The 14,237-nt window shown below is 47.2% G+C and overlaps 1 protein-coding gene across 3 annotated transcripts in view; it reads right to left on the bottom strand.

Annotated features, from left to right (window-relative positions):
- The window catches only part of MAP2K6 (mitogen-activated protein kinase kinase 6), a 106,024-nt gene that overhangs the window by 31,448 nt on the left and 60,339 nt on the right, over nucleotides 1-14,237 (bottom strand). Inside the window, exons 1-3 of one of the 3 annotated variants that reach the window (XM_043905687.1) lie at nucleotides 6,796-6,800; nucleotides 6,606-6,609; nucleotides 2,515-2,581 (exon numbers count right to left, since the gene is read on the bottom strand). Coding sequence is in view for 1 of the 3 variants with exons in the window: in XM_043905685.1 (XP_043761620.1) it covers nucleotides 2,515-2,581 (67 nt within the window). In the remaining 2 variants the exon portion in view is untranslated. Of the gene's footprint in view, nucleotides 1-2,514; nucleotides 2,582-6,271; nucleotides 6,445-6,605; nucleotides 6,610-6,795; nucleotides 6,801-14,237 lie in introns of those variants that run through there. The other 2 variants (XM_043905686.1, XM_043905685.1) reach the window with 2 other exon arrangements.

Raw genomic sequence — 14,237 nt, forward strand, 5'->3', positions numbered from 1 at the left:
CCAGTTAACATCTTAAAAACGAGCAAAAACAACTCAGTGGAGCAAGGATAGTCTTTTCGGCAACTGGTGTTGGAGCAACTTTAGCCAGTGAAATCCACTGGCTAAAAAATAGAGCCTAACTGAAACCCCATGCCTTGTACAAAAATTAAACTCCAAATCTATCACAGACTTAAATCTAATATGTAAATCTATACACTTCTAGAAAAGAACAGAGGAGAAAATCTTTAGGACACCAGCATAGGGAAAGGGTTCTTAGACCCGTGACCAAAAACATAACTCATAAGGGGAAAAACTGATGATAGACTGGCCGTCATCAATAGAGAGAGATGGAAAGAAGCATTATGACTGGGAGACAGTGTTCTGGAGACACACACCTGAGAAACTTTTTGCATCGAGGATACAGGAAGCACCCTCAAAACTCAAGATTAAAAATAAATCTGATTGGATAACAGACAAACAAGTGCATAGACATTTCACTGAAGAAGACACATGGATGGGAAATAAACACCAAAAGTATTCAGTATCAATAGCCATTAGAGAAATGAAAATTAACACTGCAATGATACATCACATCTACCAGAATGGTTAAAATGAAAACAGTTCTGAGGAGAAAGTGGGCCATTCATATTTTTTGGTAAGAATGTAATTTGGTACAAGCACTCTGGAAAATAACTTGGCAATTCTCTCAAAACTAAAAATGGACTTACCATACGACCCATAATTGCACTGTTGGACATACATCCCAGACAAATGAAGACTTATTTTTATGCACGAACTTACACGGGAATGTTCACAGCACATTTATTTATAACAGCCCCAAACCAGAAACTATTTGTATCTCCTTCAAAGGCTTTCAGAGGCTGAAGGCTTTAACACACTGGTGTATCCGCCCCACAGAATGGCATTCAGCAATAACAAAGAATAATCTGTGGGTACATGCAGCAACTCGAATAAACCTCAAGGGAATGATGCTGAAAGAAAAAGGCCGGTCTCAGAAAGGATACGCATGATTCCATCTGCACAATAATCAGTAAGTAACAGGATGGAGATGCAGAAGAGAGGACAGGAAATTCCTACGTACAGACGAGTCCCGTCCCAAGAGCACGTTCGTCAGCCCCACAGAGTCAGCCGGGCACCCTGCAGGGCTCAGTCGCCCAGTCGTGTCCGACTTTGCAACCCCATGGTCTATGGCCCACCAAGCCCCTCTGTCCATGGGATTGTCCAGGCATGAATACTGGATCCAGTTGCCATTTCTCCTCCAGGGGATCTTCACAACCCTGGGACTGAATCTGCATCTCCTGCGTCTCCTGCTTTGGCAGATGGATTCTTTACCCCTGTGTCACCTGGGAAGCAGGTCTGGAATGCTTTTCACTTGTTGCAACTAAGACCCAACTTAGCCAAATCAATAAATGTTTTTTTTTTTTTAATTTAAGTTTCCATTGGAATGGCTATTATGCTACCTCTGCTATAATTTTTTTCTTGGAATTTCCTTTCCTCCCCTGTAGATGCTTTGATATGGTCCTGCCCCGAGCTGGGCTTCCCGTGTGTCTCAGCTGGTAAAGAATCTGCCTGCAATGTGGGATACCTGGGTTTGCCATCTGGGTTGGGAAGATACTCTGGAGAAGGGAATAGCTACCCACTCCATTATTCTGGCCTGGAAGATTCCATGGACTGTATAATCCAAGGGGTCGCAAAGAGCCGGACACAACTGAGTGTCTTTCACTTGACCTTGCCCCCAGCTAGGCAATACCCTCCCCCCAACGCACAGAGGCAAAGACACAAGGGCGGGTCCGGGAGTAGGAGTCCCGCTTCACCAGGGCTTGGGATGTCTCAGGGCCTTGGACCTATGGCTTAGTTCATAAGGTGTGGTCCTGTATCTTCCGTTTGCCTTCTGCTCATACGGAATAAGATCTAAGTCAGGATGCTACGTCCTCACCAAGTACCACCTTTCTACCCCAACCCAAAGATTACAGTGGTAGCTCCCTCAGGGAGTTATTTAGATAAAATGGAAAAGGAAGAAGTCACCATCCAGTGACCTTTCTGAATTTATTTAAGACCCCATCTGCCAGGGCTTCCCTGGTGGCCCAGTGCTAAAGAACCTGCCTGGCAATCATCCCTGGGTAGGGCAGATCCCCTGGAGGAGGAAATGGCTACCCGCTCCAGTATCCTTGCCTGGGAAATCCCACGGACAGAAGAGCCTGGCGGGCTGCAGTCCTTGGGGTCACAAAGAGTCAGACACGACTTAGCGACTGAACAAGAAGCCATCTGCCAAACACGGCTGTCAAATTTTTAGCCAACTAAGCTCAAAGGTACCCATTCCATGTAGACTGACCACTAAGATTGTTTCAGGTCTCAGAACTGTAAAAGTCCTTGGCCTCCCCGCATCCAAGGGCTCTCCTTTCTAACAACGGCCTGCCCAGTCAAAGCATTACTCACCAGTCTGAAAAAACTCCATTCCCTGGAAACCTGTAAAGCGCAAGCATTTGGATTAAGACGGCGATCTTGCCAACTTACGTGGAACTGGTCTGAGGTTGTTCAAACGCTTCTTTGGGAATTTTAAGGCCAGGGTTTCGCTTCTTGCCTACAGGGAAAGATGGAAGGATAATGTTAAGGTCTAAAAAATCACAGCGTGAGAGCAGGCACAGAGACGGCAGTGAAGAAATGATGGGACTGGGAGCCCGAGTCTCATCCCTGCATTCAGAGCCCCGCTTCCCACCAGGAAGGCTGTGAGTGATGAGGCATAGTTGCCAGGCGGGGCAGAACTTCCGAGTACAGACAGAGGTCGTGGGTGAGGGCTTCCCGGAGTCTATGAGAGGTCCCCGAAGGATGCCAACTCCCTTGACCCAGGGAGACCCGCCTGTCCCTCTTTGCTGGGAGTTCGGCAGCCCAGCCTCCTTTATCCCCTCTTGTACACGACACTGGTAGGTGGTGTTGGCCACAGGTTTCCCTTTATAATGTCCATCAGGGCTTCCCTGGTGGCTCAGTGGTAAGGAACCCGCCTGCCAGTGCAGGAGATGCAGGTTCAATCCCTGGGTCGGGAAGATCCCCTGGAGGAGGAAACAGCAACCCACTCCAGTATTCATGCCTGGAGAACCCCATGGACGGAGGAGTCTGGCGGGCTACAGTCCAGGGGGTCGCAAGAGTCAGACACGACTGAGTGACTAACAAGCAATGACGACAGATCTCAGTCAAGTGCAGTCCCGCCTCTCCCAGCACACCGCACCGTCTAAACGGGTCTGTGATGAGCTGACGGAGTAAAGGCGGCAGGGAGAACCAAAACCCCCCTCCCCACTGCTCCGCCCTGCCCATTCTCAGCCACCTGCCATCCGTTACAACGCCTGGAGAAGGGGAGAGCATTATTTATTTACTTTTGCGCTGTTCCAAAGAGGATTAAGATAACAGAAGGGCTCATGCAAGGAGGCTGTCCCTTCTCTGCGAGCCAGATGGAAACATAATCGATGTATTCATTGTCCCTAGGCTGAAATCACAAGAGAGCTTGGCTCCAACATTTTTGTTGATGAGTTTACAAGAACAGACTGAGAAATGCCAGCTCGAGATGTGATCAAGCCAGTCGTCCCAAAGGAAATCCACCCTGAAGCTTCACTGGAAGGACTGATGCTGAAGCTAAAGCTCCAACACATTGGCCACCTGATGCAAACAACTGGCTCCCTGGAAAAGACCCCGACGCTGGGAAAGATTGAGGACAGGAGAAAGTGGGTGACAGAGGACAAGATGGTTGGATGTCATCATCGACCCGATGCACATGAGTGTGAACAAACTCTGGGAGACAGTGAAGGACAAGGAAGCCTGGCATTTTGCAGACCATGGAGTCAAAAAGAGTCGGACACGACTGAGTGAACAACAAGTGATCAGACCGACTCGTCTTGTAAGGACCCAGGGTTTTCCCCACCTCGGAGTGCCTGTCTCTTCATGCCTGGAGGAAAGCCCAAAGCAGAGCTGACGGAACACGCACAGGTTTGCTTTCTCTCCCTTCCTCTCTGTTTGTAGGGACACTACAGGGCCAACAAAAGCCATGACTAAGGCCCTGCAGAGAGGCGCTGAGGCTGCGCAGAAAGTGAGAATCAAACCTGATTTCCTCCTTGCAGGAAAACCATCCGCAGACTTCAAGGACTGCTCACCATTAGACGGCCTCCGCAATGGCCTGGTCAGAATGAGAATCCAGGTCCCCAGACACCCATGTGACAGCTTTTCCTCCATTCCCCAGTGGATGAAGTGTAGCAGGGACCAGAGAGAATGAAGAGGGGAGGTATGGGATTCTGGGTCTGTAAAGACCAGCTTACACCTGGCTTCTCCACTTGCAAAGAGACTCCAGGGTCACTTTTCATCCGACCCTTATTATGTGTGTATGACCCATATTATGTGTGTGTGTGTGACCCATATTATTATGTGTGTGTGACCCATATTAACTATAATATCGTGTGTTAATAGTAACATCAATACCTACCTTACCAGACTGATGCCAGAACCATGGGATAACACGAGAAGGAGCAATGAAATGATAATAATTATAATCTCTTCAAGAAACAATCTGCACAGTCTCGTTAAAGAAAAGGAGTCATTGTAGGAACAGAACTGGCTGTATTAGGGAACCCAAAGCCGGTGCTCTGTGACAACCTAGAGGGGTGGAATGGGGAGGGAGGCGGGAGGGGGGCTCAAGAAGGAGGGGACATATGTATACCTGTGGCTGATTCATGATGACGTATGGCAGAGACCAACACTATATTGTAAAGCAATTATCCTCTAATTAAAAGTAAAGATTTTAGAAAAGAACTGATTGTGTTATCTCATAGCCCCATATAACGAGAACTTTCTTTCTGTGCCTTCAAAATCCAAAACCCAGATTAATTCTGCCAAAGTGTATAAAGCCAGCAAGCAACAAGCTTGACGGCAGCCAACACAGAGAAAGCCTTTCTTATTGGAACACAGCTGCTTTATGACGCCGTGTCCCTTTCTGCTGTCGAGCAGGGAATCAGCTGTATGTTTACACATATCCTCTCTTTTCTGGATTTTCTCCCCAGTTAGGTCACTGCGGAGCAGCAGGTAGAGGTCCCTGTGCTATAGCGTAGGTTCTCACCAGTTATCTGTTGTATACACAGAATCAGCAGCCTATATGTCCGTCCCCATCTCCCAATTCACCCCACCCCCTCCCACAAATGTCTGTGTCTCCATCTCTTCTTTGCAAACAAGACCATCTCTACCATTTTTTTCTAGATTCCACATATACACGTTAATATACAAGATTTGCCAGAGAAAGCCACTCAGAGCCACCTTCATTGCAACAGGTCGTCTCAATTCTCTCCTCATTTAGATTTCCCTACGCGTTTTTTAAGAATTCTAACCTCACCATTTGCTTTCCTATTCCTGGAGCTCCTATGGCCATTGAGTACACGTCACTGAGTTAGTTCCTGACAATACACAGAGCTGCACTGTGTACCAGAAGGATGCTAAATGCTGGATCTGATTGTGAGAATCCAAACAGATAAATGGCCTGATTCCAACAATTCCCATCCATGGGCCGCAGTTAAATACAGGGCGAAGGCTATTTTACTCGAGATACTCTAGGGAGGAGTGAACAAATGTGACTTGTCTGGATCACCACATACAGATTCCAATACAGGTGACCAATCCCAACTGATACAGCCCTATAGTTCTCCCAGATAAAACAAAACAAAATGAAACTAAAGTATATCTTGCCTGTGAAAAAGCCTCTCCAGATGTCTTTTGAGCAAGCAACAGTTCTCTCCTCTTCATTCCTAACTCAGTTCCTACACCTCTCCTCTTCGTTTCTAACACAGCTCTTACTAGACAGACGTCAAGAAAGGTAACTATTTATGGAGAAAAACACCTTTGGAAAACTTCAACATACCAATGAATTATTACATCACAGCAATGAATGATTAGTGAGTTCCTTAACAGCAATTGACTCAAACTAAAACCCACCAAATCACCATATGAAGAAACAGCAAAAGAAAGAGGAAAAAACAAACAAACAAAGAAACCATTTCTGGTGCAGAGACCAAAGAAAGAGATGGCCAAAACAACAATGAAGTCTTCTAGCCATAGGGAAAGAAGACCACCCCCCACCCCCACCCCAGGTTCTCCTCTGACAAAAACAAGAAAATGCATTCCAGGAGACACAAAACCTGGTTGAATTACACCATCAGAAAACACCCTGCCTTCATGTTTTAAAAGCAGACCAAAGAAAAGAAAGATCACAAAGGCACACACCAACACTCCTTAATTCACTTACCTGCCCATCGCTGGAAGAGCAATCCAGTAAGACACGACTCTGATGCGGTTTTCAAGGCTGCAAAAAGCAGGAGCCGCAGAAAACCCCAGAGCAGGCATTTTCACTCAGCTCCCCAGACCACAGGCGCGAGAGAAGCAGAGCTGCAGAGGCTCCACCCTCCTCCAGCTCCCATCGCCCTAGACCTCTGCAAGCTCATTGCTTCCGAGAAGCCCCGACTTCAGCAAGCGAGGGGGACATGCGTCCGTTTGGACGACCAAGGTGTGACGCTAATCATCAGCCAGGCTGGGAGGGAAACACCGACAAAGTGACCCTGGAGAGCCCAGCACTCGGCCGCCTTTCTATAAAGGCCTCTTTCATTGCTTAAAAGAAAGGGACACAATACTCCGTCCGTTTCCAGCTGTGTTTACTTCAAAGCAATCTGTTCCCCTTCGCAAGGCTGCCAACCAACCTGACTCTAGCATTTAACATTGTGCTTTTTAAAAAATTAACCAGAGGGAGCAAAATGAATAATGAAGCGAAGTGACCGACTGTGACAAATGGCCTTTTTACTTCATATTCAAAAGCAGAAATGAAAGCTAGGTCAGAAAAGAGGCTCCAGGTTATGTCACATGCTGGTAACCAGCCTTCTCAGAAGACCAGAATTCTGTATGTTTCTGCAGATCTCAACCAGCTGTGTCCTCTGAACTGGTTCAGTCTGCAGAGGGTAAAAAAAATCGCCTTGGCCTGATGGAGCAAACATATGCGGCCCCATCTTACATCAGCCAGTGGCCCGCCCACGCCCCTCTTCTCAGAAAATATTGTAGTCCCACTACACACATATATTTGCAAAATTCATCTTAAACCAAAGCTGGGTCCTAATGATCGCAGCCCAAGGCAAAATGGCATTGGGAAAGAATTTTAAAAAAAAAAAAAAAAAAGGGAATAAAAAAATCTTGCCAATACTGAGAAAACATTTACCAAGCCACAGAAATGTTCACCAGCTCTGACCATACTGCATGCAGGGGTACACAGACTCGGTGAAGCTGGGCAGAAAGGGTTCCTCTCATCAGCCTTATGACGTAAAACAAGATCCTGCCGCAGGGCCAACCCCAACAGCGAGAGGATGGCGTGGGGTCAACAGGAGGGCAACCGTGAGGCCAGCTTGGCCGGAGTGCGGGGCCTTGGTGGCGCCTGGTGGCGGGGGTTTACCATCACTGACCCAGCCAAATTTATTTTAAAAATCTGTTTCCCAACGTGAATGGGATTTCCAGCCAAGGAACTGGCAACCCGAAGGCCTTGGCTGCCCTCACCTTCATACTTGTGTATGAGGCTTGAGCTCCAAGGGTGGCTGGCGCTGAAACCGGCGGAGAAGTGTCACTGCATGTCATTAAATCGCAATGATGGGGCGCAAAGCCACTCACGGAGCCGGGCAGAGCGAAGGGGGCGCGGGGAGAAAGCCAGCTCCAGGACGGCGATACAAAGGGGACACAGAAAGTCCCCCGACAGCATCACTGCGTCCCACCCGCCCCCGAGGCTCCGCCAGGATGCCAAGCGTCTCCGGAATTATGCAAGATGGAGACAAGCAGGGCTGCACAGCCCGCGGGGAACACGCGGCCGTTTTTCTCTCAAGCAGGCAGATGCGGGTCCTGAAACCCTGTCTTTACCCGCCCTTGTGCTCACGGCGCCCCAGCCCTCCCACGGACGGAACACAACCTGCTCAAATCAACGCGCTCATCACACGCCCGCCCGCCCGATCTGCCCAGACCCGGCGGCGCCTTAGGAAGCTCCGCCCACACCCGCCGGCTCCCACGTGCTGGCGGCTCGGACACAACTGAATGCAACTTTGTGAACGTCTACCATTTTCATTTAACATGTCCACTCTGTCCACGACCGTCTTCGTTTATTATGCTCTCACACCTTCGCTGATAATCCCGAATCATTTACTTCCGCACTGATGGATTCGTCTCTGAATCTATGCATTATTAATGTTCTTATCCACCCCCCCCATAAATGTTTCATTAAGACAGCAGTTTTGGGCAGTGCTTCACAGCATCTGTATTTGTGAACACAATATTTGCTGTTCTTTTCTCAACTGTTTTGAACTTTAGTCCTGAGGCCTGCAATGTTTTTCTTTGAAAAAGTGAAAGTGAAGTCGCTCAGTCCTATCTGACTCTTTGCGACCTGGTAGACGGTAGCCCACCAGGCTCCTCCCTCCATGGGATTCTCCAGGCAAGAATACTGGAGTGGGTTGAAGTACACTCTAAAAATAGTCACTATGATGTACATCTGAAGCTAATATAATATTGTGTATCAACCATAATTTTTTTCATACAGCAAATTCCCGTTGGCTATCTATTTTATATATGGCAATGTAAGTTTCCATGTTATTCTTTCCACACATCTCACCCTCTCTTCCCCTCTCCCCATGTCCATAAGTCTATTCCCTATGTCTGTTTCTCCACTGCTACCCTGTAAATAAATTCTTCTTAAAAAATATTTTTTAAGCTCTTTATTTTATATGAAAGTATAGCTGATTAACAATGTTGTGAGTCTCAGGTGAAGATCAAAGGGACTCAGTCTATAGATAGAAGTGTAAATAGCACAGAATGGAGTAGAAATGATACAGCCTTGAGCACAAGTAAGACTTTGTTTTAAATCTGAGCTGGGCCACTTAACACTGGGACCTTGAGGATGTTTCTTTCTTTTTTTTTTTTTTCCCTAAATATTTGTTACTTTTATTTACTAAATTGGCTGCATGGGGTCTTAGTTGGGGGTACATGGGATTTTTGATCTTTGTTGCACCAAGCGAACTCTTAGCGGGCGGCATGTGGGGTCTAGTTCCCGGACCAGGGATCGAACCCGGGCCCTCTGCATTAGGAGCTTGGAGTCTTTGCCACTGGACCACCAAGGAAGTCTCCCTGAGGATGCTTCTGAAACTCAGTTTCCATACCTACAAACTGGAGATGCCGACTCTAACGACCAAGAGATTCAGCTGGTACAACTGATGTGAAGAAGCCCAGCACATAACAGGTGCTCACTAAATAGAAGTTTCTTGTCTCCCTTATATTTTAAAAGAAGAATGAGCCAGAATGTCCCCTCTATGGGCAGTTTGTCTGGTCTTTCTCTCACTGATTGACTGAATCTACCTGCTCACCCATCTCTTCCACTTGAACGTGAACTCTTCAAAGCTGGACTCCATTCCTTACCCATGAACAGAGTAAGCAATAGACCCAAGAAATGAGGCAGAGACCACAGCTTCTTGGCTCATAAATAAGCTGCTTAAGCTCTGCAGAAGCAAAACTATGGGTTCTGGTCATCTGCTGGATAAGAGGTGGAGAAGATCAGGACCTAAGGTGTAGTTGTAATACTAGGAGCAACCTGGCTTTTCCCCATCTAGATAAAATTAAGTAAAAGAGGAAAGTCAGGCCAGTTGGGGTGGGAGGTGGAAGAAGGCAGAGGAACTCCAATTCAGATGTGCTAAGGAAGAAACTAAAAGATGCCTGCCCCTTGGGAGGGTGGATATGACCAACCTAGACAGCATATTAAAAAGCAGAGACATCACTTTGCCAACAAAGGTCCATATAACCAAAGCTATGTGTTTTTCCAGTAGTCATATACAGATGTGAGAGTTGGACCATAAAGAAGGCTGAGCTCTGAAGAACATCATGATGCTTTTGAATTGTGGTGTTGGAGAAGACTTTTGAGATAAACTTCAATAGCAAGGAGATCAAACCAGTCCATCCTAAAGGAAACTCTCAATATTCATTGGAAGGACTGATGCTGAAGCTGAACCTCCAACACGTTGACCACCTATTGCAAAGAGATGACTAGTTGGAAAAGACCCTGATGCTGGGAAAGATTGAAGGCAGGAGGAGAAGCAGGTGACAGAGGGTGAGATGGTTGGATGGCATCACCGACTCAATGGTCATGAGTTTCAGCAACTCTGAGAGATAGTGGAGGACAGAGGAGCCTGGCAGGCTGCAGTCCACGGGGTCACAGAGAGTCGGACACGACTGAGCGACTGAAGAGCAGCGACAACAGAGGATACTCTGAAGGCCACGCGGCAGGCTTCAAACAGGCGCCCGGTGCTTCAGAGCGGCTGGGGGCGCGCGCTGGGAGCGGAAGTGAAGACCTGGGCGTGGCAAAGAGAGGAGAAGCAAAGCTGAATGAGACCAGCGAGGAAACAAGAAGGGAAAAAGAAGGGAAGGCAGCCAAGGCGAGAACAATCCGAGAGAATGAGGACTGAATGAAGAACCAGCCAAGGACACCAAGAATCTCTGGACGTGTCCCAGGAGGAGAACCAGCGTGGACGGAGCAACACCGTCCGCTCATTCAGAAAAGGTCCTACGTTCGAAGCGTGAAGGACTCAGAAGAGTTTCCTTACAGCTTCAGTCTCGTGACTGAGCCTTTTTTTTTTGCAGACCTGGGGGAGCTGAAGTATGCACTTTGTCAGTTAACCATTTGGTGCTGACTCTGTGCTCTTGAAAGAACCTAACAGGACTTGGCTGCCAAGCACCACCCCTCTTGTGGTCTGGGGCCCCGGGAAGGCAGGGGTGGGGGCAGGGGTTAGGCGGGGAACCCCCACCTCTGTGCCCATCTCCTTCCTCACTCACACACTGCTTCATTCATGAGTCTCATCAAAAGGAAGTGCAGTTATAGGGTGTGAAAAATACCACTTTACAATAAAAACAAGGCAGCCGTTTCCAAAGAAACGTAGCGATGTGTCTCATCCTTTCAAAATGCATACTTCATTCCGGTTAGGTTTAAACATCTCACTTGTATTTTAGAGATAAATACTGAAATGTCTCCAAGTGAAATAATAGGACTCTTAAGACAAACTTCCTAGGTGGTGCTAAGATTTCACCTGCCAAAGCAGGAGACGTGGGTCCCCTGGAGAAGGGAATGGCAACCCACTCGGTATTTTTGCCTGGAGAATTCCATGGACAGAGGAGCCTGGCAGGCAACAGTCCATGGGGTCACAAAGAGTCAGACACAACTTAGCGACTGAGCACGCAAGATAAGCTTCAAAATAGTATGTGAGTGGGGTGGGGTTTCCTATAGATCAAATAGCTGGTAATTGTCAAAGCTAAGTGATGAATATATGGTGGTTCATTATATGTCTATCTTTGACTATGATTGAAACTTTCCAAAATAGAAAGATTTTCTTGAATAGCTACTGAATCACAGAAAATTCTCTTTTAATAGTTGAAAAAGAGGAACAGAAAGAAGAGGCAAAGAGTGGATTCTTTATCCCAGAGCCTCTGGAGGGAGCCTGACACCTCTTTTCCGTGGGGTCACAAAAGAGTCAGACACGACTAAATAACAAGAACAGACTTGCTTGACTCAGGGTTGCGACACACCTTCAATTCGTAAAACTTGCAGTATCTGCAAAGCACAGTAAAGCGAAGCCCAATAAACAAGGTTTGCCTGTACTAGAAACGGATGCTGAATGTCACTAATACCTTTTCAGTATTTACTGACATAATCCAGTGTCCTTCCTGCTATACCCAAGCCGCCATGCTGTCTAATAAATGCATTTCTTATTTTTCCCTTTCTGCTTTCTTTCTTTCACCACCTCATTTTCACTCTATTTCCTTCTCAACTGCTTCTGCCGCGGGCCTTTCTGAGGAACCTGTGTGTCTGCATCGCGTGCGGCAGGAGCAACTTGGAGCCTGCTAATCCCGGGCTTCAAGTAACATCGACAAGGTCTTAACTTGACCATGTGAGGGAGCAAAACAAAGTTAAGGAATTCAAAGCCAACAGGAAGAAACAGGTAGTTGTAGATGGTCCTTGGGGGAGTGGGGGGCATGCCCTTCTCTGGAACAAAGGAGATGATGCTGACTTCCTTTCGTTTCTTTCTAACTTGATGCCAAGGAAGAAATACACCCTTTCTCCAGGCCTGTGGCACATTCTGAAATTCTTCACGTCCTGTGCCAGCAAGAAACAAGAGGGTAAAGAAGCCTGGGCCAAAACAATCTCGGAAAATACAGCAAGATTCCGCAGCTTGACACTCCAGCCCTCCAGCCTGAACAAACTCAGGAAGGTCCTCTGGCCCACGGCTGCTTCCGCAATATCTCTCACCTTCCTCTCCAGGGAGGCTGGACGTCTCTGAGTTACATTTTACAAACCACAGCCTGGCAGGACACCTTCTGTTCTGCGGCATACTTAGCTGGCTTAGTGCATCTCCCACTGGTGATATTTTTCTGATTAGAGGTTCGGGATGGTTGATTAAAAAATAAAGAATATGACATAGCTTCAAGAAAACCACAAGATTTAAATGTGAGGTTTTCTGAAAAGAGAAAGCAAACAACTAGTTTTTATGCACATCTACTCATGTTTCATTGCTATTTCAGATCCTCCTGGAAGCCTTGAGGGAAAATTCCACAGTTCTACAGATGGACTCAGGCCCTTATCTCATCGGTATTAACAAATATTGCTTCGGGCGGGGCCAAAACTCAAGGTGTCAAAGAAGAGGAGCTCTCTAGTCTTGGTAACATGTCTAGAAATTGTTCTAGGCAGTCACCTTGAAACACGTATATCAGGTTTTCTCTAAGACTAATAACAAAAAAGAAAAAGACAGTACAGCTGACCCCTAAATAAAGGATTTCCCAGGTGGCGCTAGCAGTAAGAACCCAATGCAGGAGACATAGACGTGGGTTCGATCCCTGGGTCAGGAAGATTCCCCTGGAGAAGGAAATGGCAACCCACTCCAGTATTCTTGCCTGGAGAATCCTGTGGACAGAGGAGCCTGGAAGGCCACAGTCCATGGGGTCACAAAGAGTCGGACATGACTTAGCGTGCCCGCACATGGACCCCTAAATAACACTGGTTTGAACTCCACAGATCCATCTATAAGCGGATTTTTTTCCCAATAAGTACGGTGTCTGTATTTTCATTTTATATTTCTTTAATTGTGGGGGAAAGCTTGTACTCAGAGTTCACAATACATGGAATCAAAAGAACTAGGGTTTGAGTTTTGATTTTGTCCAAACTGTTTGCACTTCCTGCCCCGGGTTAGTCATTTATCAATTCCTTCATTTACCAGTCCCTTTGTTTTTGAGGCAGAGACAGCAGTCTGCAGATTTCTGACTATGTGGAGGGGGCAGGTGGGGATGGGGGTCGGTGTCCAATCCCTGTGTTGTTCAAGGGCCAACTGTACACAAACCCCCTGGTGGGCTTCCCTGGTGGTCCCGTGGTTAGGAACCAGCCTGCCAAGGCAAGGGATGTGGGTTGAACCACTAGCCCGGGAAGATGCCCCCATGCTGCGGAGCCACTAAGCCGCTGTACCATCTCTCCTGAGCCCATGGGCCTAGAGCGCGTGCTCTGCAACAAGGGAAGTCACTGCAGTGGGAGGCCCGCGCACTGCAGCTGGAGAGCAGCCCCCGAAGGCCACACCAAGAGAAAGTCCTCAAGCGGCAACAAAGACCCAGCACAGGGCGATTGATTAATTTTTAAAAATTCCCTGTTGCGCCCACAGAATGATCCACCTGCCTATCAGTCTGCGTGGGCTCAGCCGTGTCTGACTCCTTGCGACCCCATGGACTGTGGCCTGCAAGGCTCCTCTGTCCATGGGATTTCCCAGGCAAGAATACTGGGGTGGATTGCCATTTCCTTCTCCAGGGGATCTTCCCGACCCAGGGATCGAACCCACATCTTTGTCTCCTGCATTGGGTTCTTACTGCTAGCGCCACCTGGGAAACCCTTTATTTAGGGGTCAGCTGTACTGTTTTTTTCTTTTTTGTTACTAGTCTTAGAGAAGAACTGATTTACGTGTTTCAAGGTGACTGCCTGGAACAATTTACTGAGCCATCAGGGAAGTTATGTGCTCAGAAATGGGAGAGAAAGATATAAATTTAAATTTTGCCCCATGATGTCTTGTACACAGCTAACTATACAATTTTTCCAAATTGGTTTTAATGGCTGACCAAAAATTCGGGGAGATGATTTATAAGGATATACCCGGAAATACTAATTTTATAAGATTTTC

This window comes from Cervus elaphus, chromosome 5 (assembly GCF_910594005.1).
Source record: "Cervus elaphus chromosome 5, mCerEla1.1, whole genome shotgun sequence".
Classification (NCBI taxonomy): Eukaryota; Metazoa; Chordata; class Mammalia; order Artiodactyla; family Cervidae; genus Cervus; species Cervus elaphus.